The sequence below is a fragment of the Macaca mulatta genome, chromosome 10, assembly GCF_049350105.2.
Source record: "Macaca mulatta isolate MMU2019108-1 chromosome 10, T2T-MMU8v2.0, whole genome shotgun sequence".
Classification (NCBI taxonomy): Eukaryota; Metazoa; Chordata; class Mammalia; order Primates; family Cercopithecidae; genus Macaca; species Macaca mulatta.
The window spans coordinates 31332437-31345441 of record NC_133415.1 but is presented as its reverse complement, the minus strand read 5'-3'; the positions used below and the strand labels follow the sequence as shown (position 1 = coordinate 31345441).

The 13005-nt window shown below is 53.2% G+C and overlaps 1 protein-coding gene and 2 non-coding genes across 3 annotated transcripts; all 3 read left to right on the top strand.

Annotated features, from left to right (window-relative positions):
* The first annotated feature begins 213 nt into the window (after positions 1 to 213).
* MIR301B (microRNA mir-301b) lies at positions 214 to 290 on the top strand. Its single transcript, NR_032465.1, has one exon. It is a non-coding gene; the product is annotated as a microRNA mir-301b (primary transcript).
* Positions 291 to 533: 243 nt separating this feature from the next.
* Positions 534 to 615, top strand: MIR130B (microRNA mir-130b). Its single transcript, NR_032401.1, has one exon. It is a non-coding gene; the product is annotated as a microRNA mir-130b (primary transcript).
* Positions 616 to 5626: 5011 nt separating this feature from the next.
* Positions 5627 to 10433, top strand: LOC107000562 (uncharacterized). Its single transcript, XM_077949049.1, has 4 exons — positions 5627 to 5881; positions 6000 to 6370; positions 6603 to 6718; positions 9277 to 10433. The coding sequence occupies exons 1-4, from the start codon at positions 5627 to 5629 to the stop codon at positions 9411 to 9413; spliced, it is 879 nt and encodes a 292-aa protein (XP_077805175.1). The 3' UTR covers positions 9414 to 10433.
* Positions 10434 to 13005: the final 2572 nt, after the last annotated feature.

Genomic DNA, 13005 nt, shown 5'->3' with positions numbered 1-13005 from the left:
TACCCCCTAGTCTGGGGTTTCTTCTCCACCTGAATCCGGAGCGTTCTGGGAAAGGCCTGGGTGTCCTGGGTTCTGAAGACCCCAAGGATGCACCGCGCTGCGGCCTCCTTCCCTGCCCAGATGGACTGGACAGGGGCTCTGGCCCCACCCACCTATCCATGGTTGAGCTTCCCGCCCTGCATGTACTGGGGGTGGTGGGGTCCCCCCTGCTGACCGCAGGTGCTCTGACGAGGTTGCACTACTGTGCTCTGAGAAGCAGTGCAATGATATTGTCAAAGCATCTGGGACCAGCCTTGGGGATCTCCCTCCCTACAACCCTCACCTCCCACTCCCCAGGCAGGGCCTCTTGGGCTTGCAGGCCCTCCCCTCCCCCCTGCCCAGTTCGCTCCCTTCTCCATGGAAACTTGAGATTCTAGCCAGGCCTGGGCCTCTGGGGTCAGAGGGCACCCTTCCCCCAGGCAGAGGCCCCGTCCCAGCCAGCCTGCATTCCAGGTCTCAGATCCCTACAGACCACCCTGTGGGAGGCACTGGCAGGCCTGCCCGACACTCTTTCCCTGTTGCACTACTGTGGGCCACTGGGAAGCAGTGCAATGATGAAAGGGCATCGGTCAGGTCCGGCCTGCTACCCTGGGAAGGGGAAAGGGAGCTTGCTGCCTCACTCCACTTTTCAGTTGAGAAAGTTGAGGTGCCCAGAGGGTAAGTGTTTCCACTGGTTAGGCACAGATATGAAGCTGGACTGGACCCTCCATCAGAGGATCAGGTGGGTGCAGAGCTGGAGGATCATCCCTAAACTCTCCATCCTGGTCATGGCTGGACAGGTGCAGGAGAAGACCCCCCCAGCTTCTGAAAAGCTCTTGTTTGAAGGTCTTTCCACATTGGGTCCCTGGGGTAAGACTGGGACTCCAGGCCTGATCAGGGTCTTAGGGGAAATACAGGCCCACTCCTTTGCATGGAAGATCATTCTGGGCCTGGCTTGGACCCAGTCTCTGGAGAGAATGTTCTTCTGGGTAGCAGTTGGGGAGGTGGGGGTAAGGCAGGCCTTCCAGGAGGCAGCCTTTACCCCAGGGCATCAGTCATATCTGGACTCAGCTGGAGTGGTATTATGTGAGATGGATGGGTGGACTTGGGATACAAAGCCTGCAAATGATGCCTACCAACCATACCAGTTTGTTCTCTTACAGAGAGGTGTGCCCTGAACCTGCAGGAGGGACTGAGAAGTGTCTAGTATGCCAACCATCCCGGCTGGAATGAGGGGTTGGAGCTGAACTTCCAAGGAGCCTGACCCCAGGCATGCTTGGATGACCACCTCTACCATCAGACCTGACACACTGCAAAAGGTTTTTTTTTTTTTTTTTTTTTTTGAGACGGAGTCTCGCTCTGTCGCCCAGGCTGGAGTGCAGTGGCCGGATCTCAGCTCACTGCAAGCTCCGCCTCCCGGGTTCACGCCATTCTCCTGCCTCAGCCTCCCGAGTAGCTGGGACTACAGGCGCCCACCACCTCGCCCGGCTATTTTTTTGTATTTTTTTAGTAGAGACGGGGTTTCACCGTGTTAGCCAGGATGGTCTCGATCTCCTGACCTCGTGATCCACCCGTCTCGGCCTCCCAAAGTGCTGGGATTACAGGCTTGAGCCACCGCGCCCGCCTTTTTTTTTTTTTTTTGAGATGGAGTCTCACTCTGTCACCCAGGCTAGAGTGCAGCGGCACAATCTTGGCTCACTACAACCCCCACCTCCTGAGTTCAAGTGATTCTCCTGCCTCAGCCTCCCAAGTATCTGGGATTACAGGCATGTGCCACCATGCCTGGCTACTTTTTTGTATTTTTAGTAGAGATGGGGTTTCACTGTGTTGACCATGATGGTCTCAATCTCCTGACCTTGTGGTCCTCCCTCCTCTGCCTCCCAAAGTGTTGGGATTACAGGCGTGAGCCACCATGCCTGGCCTCAAATCTTTAGAGGACTAGGTTTCCAGATGGGCCTTTGGGAGTTCTGCTCACCCCTAGCTGGGCACATTGGGAAACTGCTTTACCCCTATCCTGGGGAGAGAAGCCCTGGCACCCGTGGGCGGAACAGGGGCAATGACACATGTTCCTTGCCTTCCTAGTCCTGATCCCTTGGGGTTCCTTGATCCCAGGGTCATTTGACCTAGATCCATCCTCCCTTCCTCTAGGCACCAGGGGACATGGCTGGTGGCCACCCCTCAGTCCTGTACAGATTCTGTACCCACTGGCTGGAGACCCCGATGCAACTGTCTCCTGCTCTTGCTGGCGGGGACTGAACTCAGGGCTCTGCTCATGGGCTCCTTCCCTGTGGAAGCCTTCCCTGGGCTCCACAGCATTGAATGTTCCTGCAGCACAGCCTGTTAAATCCATTTTTTTTTTTTTTTAGATGGAGTCTTGCTCTGTCACCCAGGCTGGAGTGCAGTGGCACAATCTCGGCTCACTGCAACCTCTGCCTCCCAGGTTCAAGCGATTCTTCTGCCTCAGCTTCCCAAGTAGCTGGGACTACAGGTGCCCGCCGCCACGCCCAGCTAATTTTTGTATTTTTAGTAGAAACAGGGTTTCACCATGTTGGCCAGGCTGGTCTTGAATTCCTGACCTCCTGATCTGCCCTTCTGAGCCTCCCAAAGTGCTGGGATTACAGGTGTGAGCCATCGCACCCGGCCTAAATCAAAATTTTCTCCCTGTGGCAGAAGTGTCCATTAGACTGGGAGCCCCTGAGGACAGAGACAACTGTCATTTAAAAAATCTCTGGCCAGGTGCAGTGGCTCATGCCTGTAATCCCAGCACTTTGGGAGGCCAAGGTGGGTGGATCACCTAAGGTCAGGAATTCGAGACCAGCCTGGCAAACATGGCCAAACCCCGTCTCTACTAAAAATACAAAAAATTAGCCAGGCGTGGTGGCGCATGCCTGTAATCCCAGCTACCTGGGAGGCTGAGGCAAGAGAATCACTTGAATCCAGGAGGCAGAGGTTGCGGGGAGCTGAGATTGCACCATTGCACTCCAGCCTGGACAACAAGAGGGAAACTCTGTCTGAAAAAAAAAAAGAAAAAAAATCTCTTGGCAGTGCCTGAACAAAGAGGAGGGGCCCAATACCTTTTTTTTTTTTTTTTTTTTTTTTTTTGAGACGGAGTTTTGCTCCTGTTGTCCAGGCTGGAGTGCAATGGCACGATCTCGGCTCACCACAACCTCCGCCTCCTGGGTTCAAGCAATTCTCCTGCCTCAGCCTCCCGAGTAGCTGGGATTACAGGAATGTGCCACCACACCAGGCTAATTTTTTGTATTTTTAGTAGAGACAGGGTTTGGCCATGTTTGCCAGGCTGGTCTCGAATTCCTGACCTCAGGTGATCCACCTGCCTCAGCCTCTCAAAGTGCTGGGAGCCGTGAGCCACTGTGCTGGCCTACAGTTTTTAAAAATACAAATAAAGGTATAAAGTGTGAAGCATGTTATTAGAATGACATGATGGGAGGGTGATTAGGGATCTGCTCGACCCTCAAGGGGGTGCTTGTCCTGTATGAAAAAAGGCATGGGCCGGGCGCCGTGGCTCATGCCTGTAATCCCAGCACTTTGGGAGGCCAAGGCGGGTGGATCACGAGGTCAGGAGATCGAGACCATCCTGGCTAACACAGTGAAACCCCTGTCTCTACTGAAAATACAAAAAATTAGCCAGGCGTGGTGGCAGGCGCCTGTAGTCCCAGCTACTTGGGAGGCTGAGGCAAGAGAATGGTGTGAACCCAGGAGGCGGAGCTTGTAGTTAGCGGAGATCGTGCCACTGCACTCCAGCCTGGGCGAGAGAGCAAGACTCTGTCTTAAAAAAAAAAAAAAAGAAAGAAAAAAAAGAAAAAAGGCACATACTGGCCAGGCATGGTGGCTCACGCCTGTAATCCCAGCTCTTTGGGAGGCCAAGGCGGGTGGATCACCTGAGGTCTGGAGTTCAAGACCAGCCTGGCCAATATGGAGAAACCTCGCCTCTACTAAAAATACAAAAATTAGCTGGGTGTGGTGGTGCACGCCTGTAGTCCCAGCTACTCTGGAGGCTCACCCAAGAGAATCTCTTTAACCCCGGAGGCAGAGGTTACAGTAAGCCGAGATCGTGCCATTGCACTCCAGCCTGGCGACAGAGTGGGACTCCGACAAGAAAGAAAGAGAGAGAGAAAGAAAGAAAAGAAAAGAAAGGCACATACTATAGATTTTAAAGTTTCATTTTGTTGGCCGGGCGCGGCGGCTCACGCCTGTAATTCCAGTACTTTGGGAGGCTAAGGCAGGCAGATCACGAGGTCAGGAGATCAAAACCATCCTGGCTAACACGGTGAAACCCCTTCTCTACTAAAAATACAAAAATAAATTAGTGGGGTGTGTTGGTGAGCGCCTGTAGTCCCAGCTACTTGGGAGGCTGAGGCAGGAGAATGGCTTGAACCTGGGAGGCAGAGCTTGCAGTGATCCGAGATAGCGCCACTGCACTCCAGCCTGGGTGACAGAGCAAGACTCCATCTCAAAAAAAAAAAAAAAAAAAAAAAATCATTTTTTAAGTCACACTGGGCAGGAAGCAGAATAGAGATTTTTTTTTTTTTTTTGAGACAGAGTCTTGCTCTGTCGCCCAGGCTGGAGCGCAGTGGCCGGATCTCGGCTCACTGCAAGCTCCGCCTCCTGGGTTTACGCCATTCTCCTGCCTCAGCCTCCCGAGTAGCTGGGACTACAGGCGCCCGCCACCTCGCCCGGCTAGTTTTTTGTATTTTTTAGTAGAGACGGGGTTTCACTGTGTTAGCCAGGATGGTCTCGATCTCCTGACCTCGTGATCCGCCCGTCTCGGCTTCCCAAAGTGCTGGGATTACAGGCTTGAGCCACCGCGCCCGGCCCAGAATAGAGATTTGAGTCCAGGTGTACCTGACCGAGTCTCTGCCTGCACTCCTAGACAAGATGCTCAGGACAGACCTCATTCTTTGGTTGTCCCCAAGTAAGAGGAAACAAATGCCACTTCCTATATTGGGAGAGCTGAGGGCTGGTGGTTTAGCAGCAGGAGAAGAAAAATCTGATTAGACGTCTCAGGCACACTCCATGGATCTCAGGGCTGATGGAGGACAAGGGAGGATGCAGTCCAGGGTGCACCTCCTTGTTAGTGGCTGGGGTCAGTGGCTGACCAAGTAGGAGTGGGGAGGGGTAAGAAAAGTAGCTTTCAGGGGGAAGAACCTGTGTGTGAATGTGGATATGTTCAGCATGAGACGTCCAAGAATCGTCCCCAGTGGTCATTTGGATGTGGGTCTGGAGCTAAAGGGTGAGACACAGTAGGTGGGTTTTTCAGTCAGTTATGGGTTCTAATCAGGACCAAGAAGTGTGTAAGATCATCCCAGATGAGACGGTGAAGCCAGGACCTTCAGAAACGCATTCGAGGGGCAAGAGGAAAAGGACAGTGAGGTGGAACAGGAGGAATAGGACACTGAGGAGGGGCCGGAGATGCTGGTAAAGAAGTGACAGCAAGTACTGAGCAAACGAGTGGCTGTAAAGGGGAGGAGAGGACAGAAGCTGGGGAGGCCGCTGGAGAGTGAGGGGGTGAGAGGAGGGTGAGAGAGGAGGGTGAGAAGTCGGAACTAGAGGGGTTGGGGCGGAGCGAAGTTCTCGAGGCGTTTCCTGCATGAGGGGGAAGCGCTGCTTGAGGCCCGGGAGGGTACAGACAGCGAGGAGGGGCCCCCGTCGGAGGGGACTGGAGGCCTGCCGAGAGGTGGGGGCCTTAAAGAAGTTGCTGGCCAACCACGCCCTCGGCGCTGCCAAGAGCCGGACCCAGGTTAAAGGCCCGATGGCCCCTGCAGAACTGGGCCAGGACCCGCCCAGCCGCGTTCGCCCCCTCGAGGTCGTGAGCGCGCGTGCCCAGAGCAACTGGCATTGTCACGTACGGCCGGCGCCCAGGGTTTGGCTCCGCCCCCGGCTTCCGCGGGGATTGGCTGGGGCGGGGCGGGGCGGGGCAGCTGCAGTAGGGTAGAGAGTCCGCCCTTGCGCTGCGGCCGAAGTTAGAGAGGATTAGTCCCAGCGGTCCCACAAGACTGGCCCCGCTGCCCTTGGTGACCCTGCGCTCCGGCCTCGGGGCAGGTGGCGGTCGGCGCGCGGAGACTCTCGGGACCCCCGCCCAGACGCCTGCTCCGCTCCCAGGCCGCCTGGGCTCACCAGCAGCGCTCGCCATGGAGATCCTAGACGAGTTCGACAGCGAGGTCCCGCAGAGCGAAACCTTCTGCCAGCAAATCTCCGAGGAAGACTTGGAGAGGCAGGTGGACACTACACTGAGCGCGCGCTGCGCCGCCTCTTCCACCGCCTCGACCGCAACCCGTCGCTGGCGGAGAGGGTGGTGCAATTGGAACAGCGTGGGCTCCTCTCTTTTCTCCGGGTGCGGCCGCGGGGCCTGGGACCGACTGGGTGGGAACTGTCACTACCCGGGTCCGCCGTCCCCTAGGGCAGAGCTGTGACAATTGGAGCTTTGGAGGTGGGGTGGAGAAGTAGCAGTCGGCGTAGCTGGGGCCGCAGGGTAGGATCTATCAGAAAACCGAGGCTGCGTGGAGCGGGCAGGCATCTCACTCCCCGGACCTCCCCCTGCCCTGCCTCTCCCACTCTTGTTGCAGGCGAAGTGTTGTGCAGGGGGAGCTGAACCATTGCAACAGCACGGGCGCCCTGGAGATGCACGAGAGGGTGAAGCAGCTGAAGCAGAGCATACACCGCATGCACCCCTACTCCCGGGGTGAGGATCAACCTCTGCCAGTGCTGGGCCCTGCGGGGGGTCTGAGCCCAATGCAGCCAGGCCGAGGGCTAGATGACCACCTCCACTCTTTCGGTTGGATTTGCCCTGCTTGGACCAAGTTTTATCCAGAGCAGGAAGGGGCCTGGGCAATCCCGACCTGGGAGGAGAGGCGCTGCCCCTAGCTAGATTCTTTTTTTTTTTTTTTTTTTTTTTTTTTGAGACGGAGTCTTGCCCTGTGACCCAGGCTGGAGTGCAGTGGCACTGATCTCGGCTCACTGCAACCTCCGCCTCCTGGATTCAGTCGATTCTCCTGCCTCAGCCTCCTGTGTAGCCGGGATTACAGGCGCCCGCCACCACGCCCAGCTAATTTTTGTATTTTTAGTAGAGACGGGGTTTCACCATGTTGGCCAGGATGGTCTCGATATCCTGAACTTGTGATCCGCCCGCCTTGGCCTCCCAAAGTGCTGGGTTTATAGACATGAGCCACTGCGCCCGGCCCCTAGCTAGATTATTTAGTTAGGAGACTGACTTCTGCTTTGCTACTTCCTGGCTGTGTGATCCTGAGCAGGCTGGGCTGCCCGAGAGAGAGAGAGAGAGAGAGAGAGAGAGAGAGAGAGAGAGAGAGAGAGAGGCGGGCAGATCACAAGGTTAGGAGTTCGAGACCAGCCTGACCAACATGGTGAAACCGCCATCTCTACTAAAAATTCAAAAATTAGCGGGGCGTGGTGGCCGGCACCTGTAAGCCCAGCTATTCAGGAGGCTGAGGCAGGAGAATTGCTTGAACCCGGGAGGCGGAGGTTGCAGTGAGCTGAGATAGTGCCACTGCACTCCAGCCTGGACAACAGAGTGAGACTCCGTCTCAAAAAAGAAAAAAAAAGAAAGTTGAGAGAGTCCTGGCACTGACCAACCATGTCCTTCTTGTGGCCCTGTGGCTTGTCTCTGGCCCTGTGTTTGGCACTTTAAAAAAGCACTTTTTATTATTAAAGTAAACATATACAAAACTGGAGATGACAGGGAACACCCCCAAGAACCTGTCATCAGCCTCAGCAACTGTCCCCATCTTGCCAAATGTGTTTCACTCTCCATAACCCTAGGCCTTTTTCTGAAGTATTTGAAGGGAGATCTCAGACATCATTGTACCTCTGACTACTTTAGAATGCATCTTAATTAAAAAAAAAAAAAAAAAAGACCGGGCATTGTGGTTCACACCTGTAATCCCAGCACTTTGGGAGGCCGAGGCGGGTGGATCACCTGAGGTCAGGAGTTTAAGACCAGCCTGGCCAAATTGGTGAAACCCCGTCTCAACTAAAAATACAGAAAAATTAGCTGGGCATGCCTGTAATCCCAGCTACTTCGGGAGGCTGAGGCAGAAGAATCGCTTGAACCCAGGAGGCAGAGGTTGCAGTGAGCCGAGATCGCACTACTGCACTCCAGCCTGGGCAACAAGAGAGAAACTCCATCTCAAAAAAAAAAAAAAAAAAAAGGCATCTGGCTGGACACAGTAGCTCATGCCTGTAATCCCAGCACTTTGGGAAGCTGAGGTAAGAGAATCTCTTGAGCCTAGGAGTTGGAGACCAGCTGGGGCAACATAGCAAGACCCCATCTCTCCCAAAACTTTTTAAAAATAGCCAGGTGTGGTGGCACATGTCTGTAGTCGTGGCTACTTGGGAGGCTGAGGCAGGAGGATAGCTGGAGCCCAGGAGTTTGAGGTTATGGTGAGCTATGATCACACCAGTGTGCTCCAGCCTGGGCAATACAGAGTGAGACCCTGTCTCTATAAAGTGACAACTACAAAAACAAACATTTGCTGACATAATCACAATGTCATTGTTACACTTTACATAATTGACAACAGTTCTCTGACATAAGCTGGTCATAGTCACCTCTCCTAGATGGGCCACAAAAGTCTTTCTAGAAAGACCCAGTGAGACTCACACATTCATTATGTTTGGCTGTTAGGCCTCTTAGGTTCCTTTTAACTAGGGTGATTGTATAATTAGTGTCTAAATTGGGACCCTTGTGAGAATGAAATGAAAGGGGGCCACATATGTGGCCACATGGGCAGCAAATGTACATTGGGATGGCCCTGGGTCCTTGGCCACTTCTGTTGAAGTCCCCTTTGAGGAGGGATAGCCCGTCTGGTGTCGTCCTCTGGCAAGTCCCACTTCCCGGGTTTGCGTCTGTTACGGTCTGCTGCTGGCTTGCTTCCTCCTCTGCCTGCATTTCTTGGACAGTTGCTCTAAAGCTCGATTGGATTCAGGCTCAGTTCCTTCGGTATATTTGTGTTCGTGGGTGCCTACACTAGTGTGGGGCTACTCACTTCTGTGTCACATGGGGAGGCCCAGTTTGCCTGGGGGTTCCACTTTCTGAGGGGCTGAGAGTGAGCCCTCCACTGATTGTTCGCTGTCAGCAGTGGCTCTGGGCATTGTTCATGGTGCTCTTTGGGGCCTCCCTCCCTTTCTTGTTGGAGGGGCTGCATGAAGACCCCACACCACTGTGTTTGGCTCCCACTCTACTCTGTCTGCAAGGCAGGCACTCACTGGCACCTTTTGTTGCAGACACCAAGAAGAGGAGAAGGAAGCCAAGACAGAAGAAACCAGAACCCATCATCTTACGGGACCAGTCGACCTCCCCATGCCTGCCACCGACCCCACTGCCACCTCTGCCACTGCCACCACCATGGTCTCCGTGGTGACCCCGTCACCCCCCGTCTACACTATGCCTAGGGTCCTTGGTCCCTTCCCTCCACTGCCCTGCAAGTCAGTCAGTGGGAGCCTCCCCCACTCCAGGCAGTCCTGGGTGCCCCCTGCTCAGAACAATCCCAGGGGCTCTCCTGGGCCTGTAGCTGTGGCTCTCAGCCCTCTGGTTTAAGCAGCAGCAGACCCGTCTTTGCAGACAGGGTCTTGATGGATAAAGCAGATAAACGGGGTTTGCCCTGGTTAAGGCGTTGGGTGAGGTTGAAGGCACCAAGGGGCTCCACCTTCTTGACTTTAGGCAAGCAAGGCAGCCCCAGGCGCACCAGACAGGATCCTGGGGCTCCCAAAGGACAGGTGGAAAACCAGAGGGCCCCTCCCACATTTCCAACACCAGTCCTGCCTCTCCCTGTGGGCATGGCTCCCCACGCTATCCTCTGCCTGCAGTGTACTGGGTTAGAGCCAGGATGGTGTCTGGCCCCAGGGAGGTGCAGAGGCATGCTTACCAGGGGAAGCCAGGGCAATGGAGCTTGGGCATGCTGTTTCCAGCCACATAGGAGAAATGGAAGCCTCCAGGGTTGAGAACCAAGGAAGTCAGATCAACCATGTGGCTGCAAGACAGGGCAGAGAGGGGACGTCAGCCCCAGGCCCCTCCACACCTCATGTGCAGTTCTACAGCATGGGCACAGGTACCGCCCACAAAGTCGACCTCTGAGCCCAGACCCCTCCCCTGTAAAATGAGAATAAGCACTCAGGATGATTGTGAGGATTAACTAACAGATTGAGAAGAAATGGTGACTGAGCCTGGCACATGGGACACTCCCCAAAATGCTCCTTTTTCATTTCCCTCAAGCCCAGAGTAAACCCCTTCGACCTCCTTGCATTTCATGACAGGCCATTCCAGTTTAATTTCACTTCAGATCTTGAAATGTTCAAATTCTTCGCTTGGAGGATAGAAAGGAAATCTCAGGACGAGTTTGTTGGCCTCAGTTAAAGAAAAGTACCTTATAGAAGAGTCATAAGAATGACGTGGCTTTCATTCACTCGGCAGATACATTGGGACCATCTCTTGTGCCTACCTTGAGCTTGGTTAGGGGTACAGGAGATGGGATCGGGGGCGCTGGGAACTAAGGAGGTCTTAACCCAGCCTGGGGGATGGAGGACTGCCTGGAGGTGGAGGCCAGCCCTGAATGAGTCACACAGGCTAAGTGGGGAATCAAGAGGTGCAGGCAGTTAGGCCACCACACCTGGCCGTTCATCTTTTTTAGCATTGAATAATATTCCATTGCCTGGATATGCCACATTTTATCATTCACCCAGTGAAGGATATCCTGGTTGCTTCCAAGTTTTGGCAGTTATGAATACAGCAGCTATAAACATCTGTGTGGAGGTTTTAGACTGGACATAACTGTTCAGCTCATTTGGGTAAATACCAAGGAGCATGCTTGCTGAATCATAGGGTACGATAACCAAACTATCTTCCAAAATGACTGTACCATTTTGCATTCAGCAATGAATAAGAATTCAGAGGACTTGGCTGGGCACAGTGGCTGATGCCTGTAATCCCAGCACTTTGGGAGGCTGAGGCGGGTGGATCACGAGGTCAAGAGATGGAGACCATCCTGGCTAACATGGTGAAACCCCGTCTCTACTAAAAATACAAAAAGATTAGCCGGGTGTCGTGGCAGGCACCTGTAGTCTCAGCTACTCTGAGGCAGGAGAATGGCGTGAACCCGGGAGGCAGAGCTCGCAGTGAGCCGAGATTGCACCACTGCACTCCAGCCTGGGCGACAGAGCGAGACTCCATCTCAATAAAAAAAAGACAATTCAGATTTCTGGCCAGGCATGGTGGCGCACTACTGTAATCCCATAATCCCAGCAATTTGGGAGGAGTGAGATGGGGGATCACTTGAGCTCAGGTGTTCAAATTAACCAGGCATGGTGGTGCATACCTTGTAGTCCCAGCTACTTGGAAGGCGTGAGTGGGAGAATCGCTTGAGCCCAGGGGGTGGAGGCTGCAGTGACCTGTGATCACCCCCCTGCACTCCAGCTTGGAGGACAGAGTGAGACCCTGTCTCAAAAACTTTTAATTAAAAAAAAAAAAATCTAGGGGCCAGGTGCAGTGGCCCATGCCTGTAATCCCAGCACTTTCGCAGGCCGTGGTGGTGGATCACGAGATCAAGAGGCCGAGACCATCCTGGCCAACATAGTGAAACCCTGTCTCTACTAAAAATACAAAAATTAGCTTGGTGTGGTGGTGCACACCTGTAATCCCAGCTACTTGGGAGGCTGAAGTAGGAGAATTGCTTGAACCCAGGTGGCAGAGGTTGCAATGAGCTGAGATCACGCCATTGCACTCCAGCCTGGTAACAGAGTGAGACTCCGTCTCAAAAAAAAAAAAAAATTCTAGGTGAGAGAAAGTTTACCCAAGAGGACATCCAAGGAGTAAGCAAAGCATTAAAAAGTGTTTTTGACTCTCTTAGTAATGAAAGATGTACATGTTAAGATTGCTAGGATGAGTGTTATATACCTATCAAAAAGCCCAAAGTTGGCCAGATGTGGTGGCATATGCCTGTAGTCACAGTTTACGTGGGAGGCTGAGGCAGAAGGATCGCTTGAGCCCCGGGGTTCGAGACCAGCCTGGGAAACTTAGTGAGACCTTATCTCTACAAAAAATTTTCAAAAATTAGCCGGGCATGGTGGCATGTACCTATAGTTCCAACTACTTGGGAGGCTGAGGTTGGGGGATTGTTTGAGCCCAGGAGGTTGAGGCTGCAGTGATCTATGATCACGCCACTGCACTCCAGCCTGGGCAACAGAATGAGACCCTGTCTCAAAAAAAACAAAAAACAAAAAAACCTCAAATTAATGAAAATCCTGTATTTTCTTTTTTTTTTTTGAGAGGGAGTCTTGCTCTGTCGCCCAGGCTGGAGTGCAGTGGCGTGATCTCAGCTCACTACAAGCTCCACCTCCCGGTTCACACCATTCCACTGCCTCAGCCTCCCCAGTAGCTGGGACTGCAGGTGTCTGCCGCCACACCCGGCTAATTTTTGTATTTTTAGTAGAGATGGGGTTTCACCGTGTTAGCCAGGATAGTCTCCATCTCCTGACATCATGATCCACCCGCCTCGGCCTCCCAAAGTGGTGGGATTACAGGCGTGACCCACCGTGCCCAGCAGAAAATCCTGTACTTTCAAGGCTATAGGAAGATACTCATTTTAGCTATGGAAATCTTACCAGATTGGCTTTTTTGGTTGTTTTTGAGACAGTTTCACTCCTGTTGCCCAGGCTAGAGTGCAATGGCGCCATCTTGGCTCACTGCAACCTCCCCCTCCCAAGTTCAAGTGATTCTCTTGCCTCAGCCTCTCGAGTATCTGGGATTACAGGCACCCGCCACCACGCCTGGCTAATTTTTTTTTTCTTAGATGGGGTTTCATCATGTTGGCCAGGATGGTCCTGATCTCCGTCTCAAAAAATAATAATAAATCTTCAATTTCACCAATAACAACAGATGCAAAATACTCCATCAAATGGGTGGAACATCATTTACTCAACTGTTTTTTCTTTTTTTTTTTTCTGAGATGGAGTCTCACT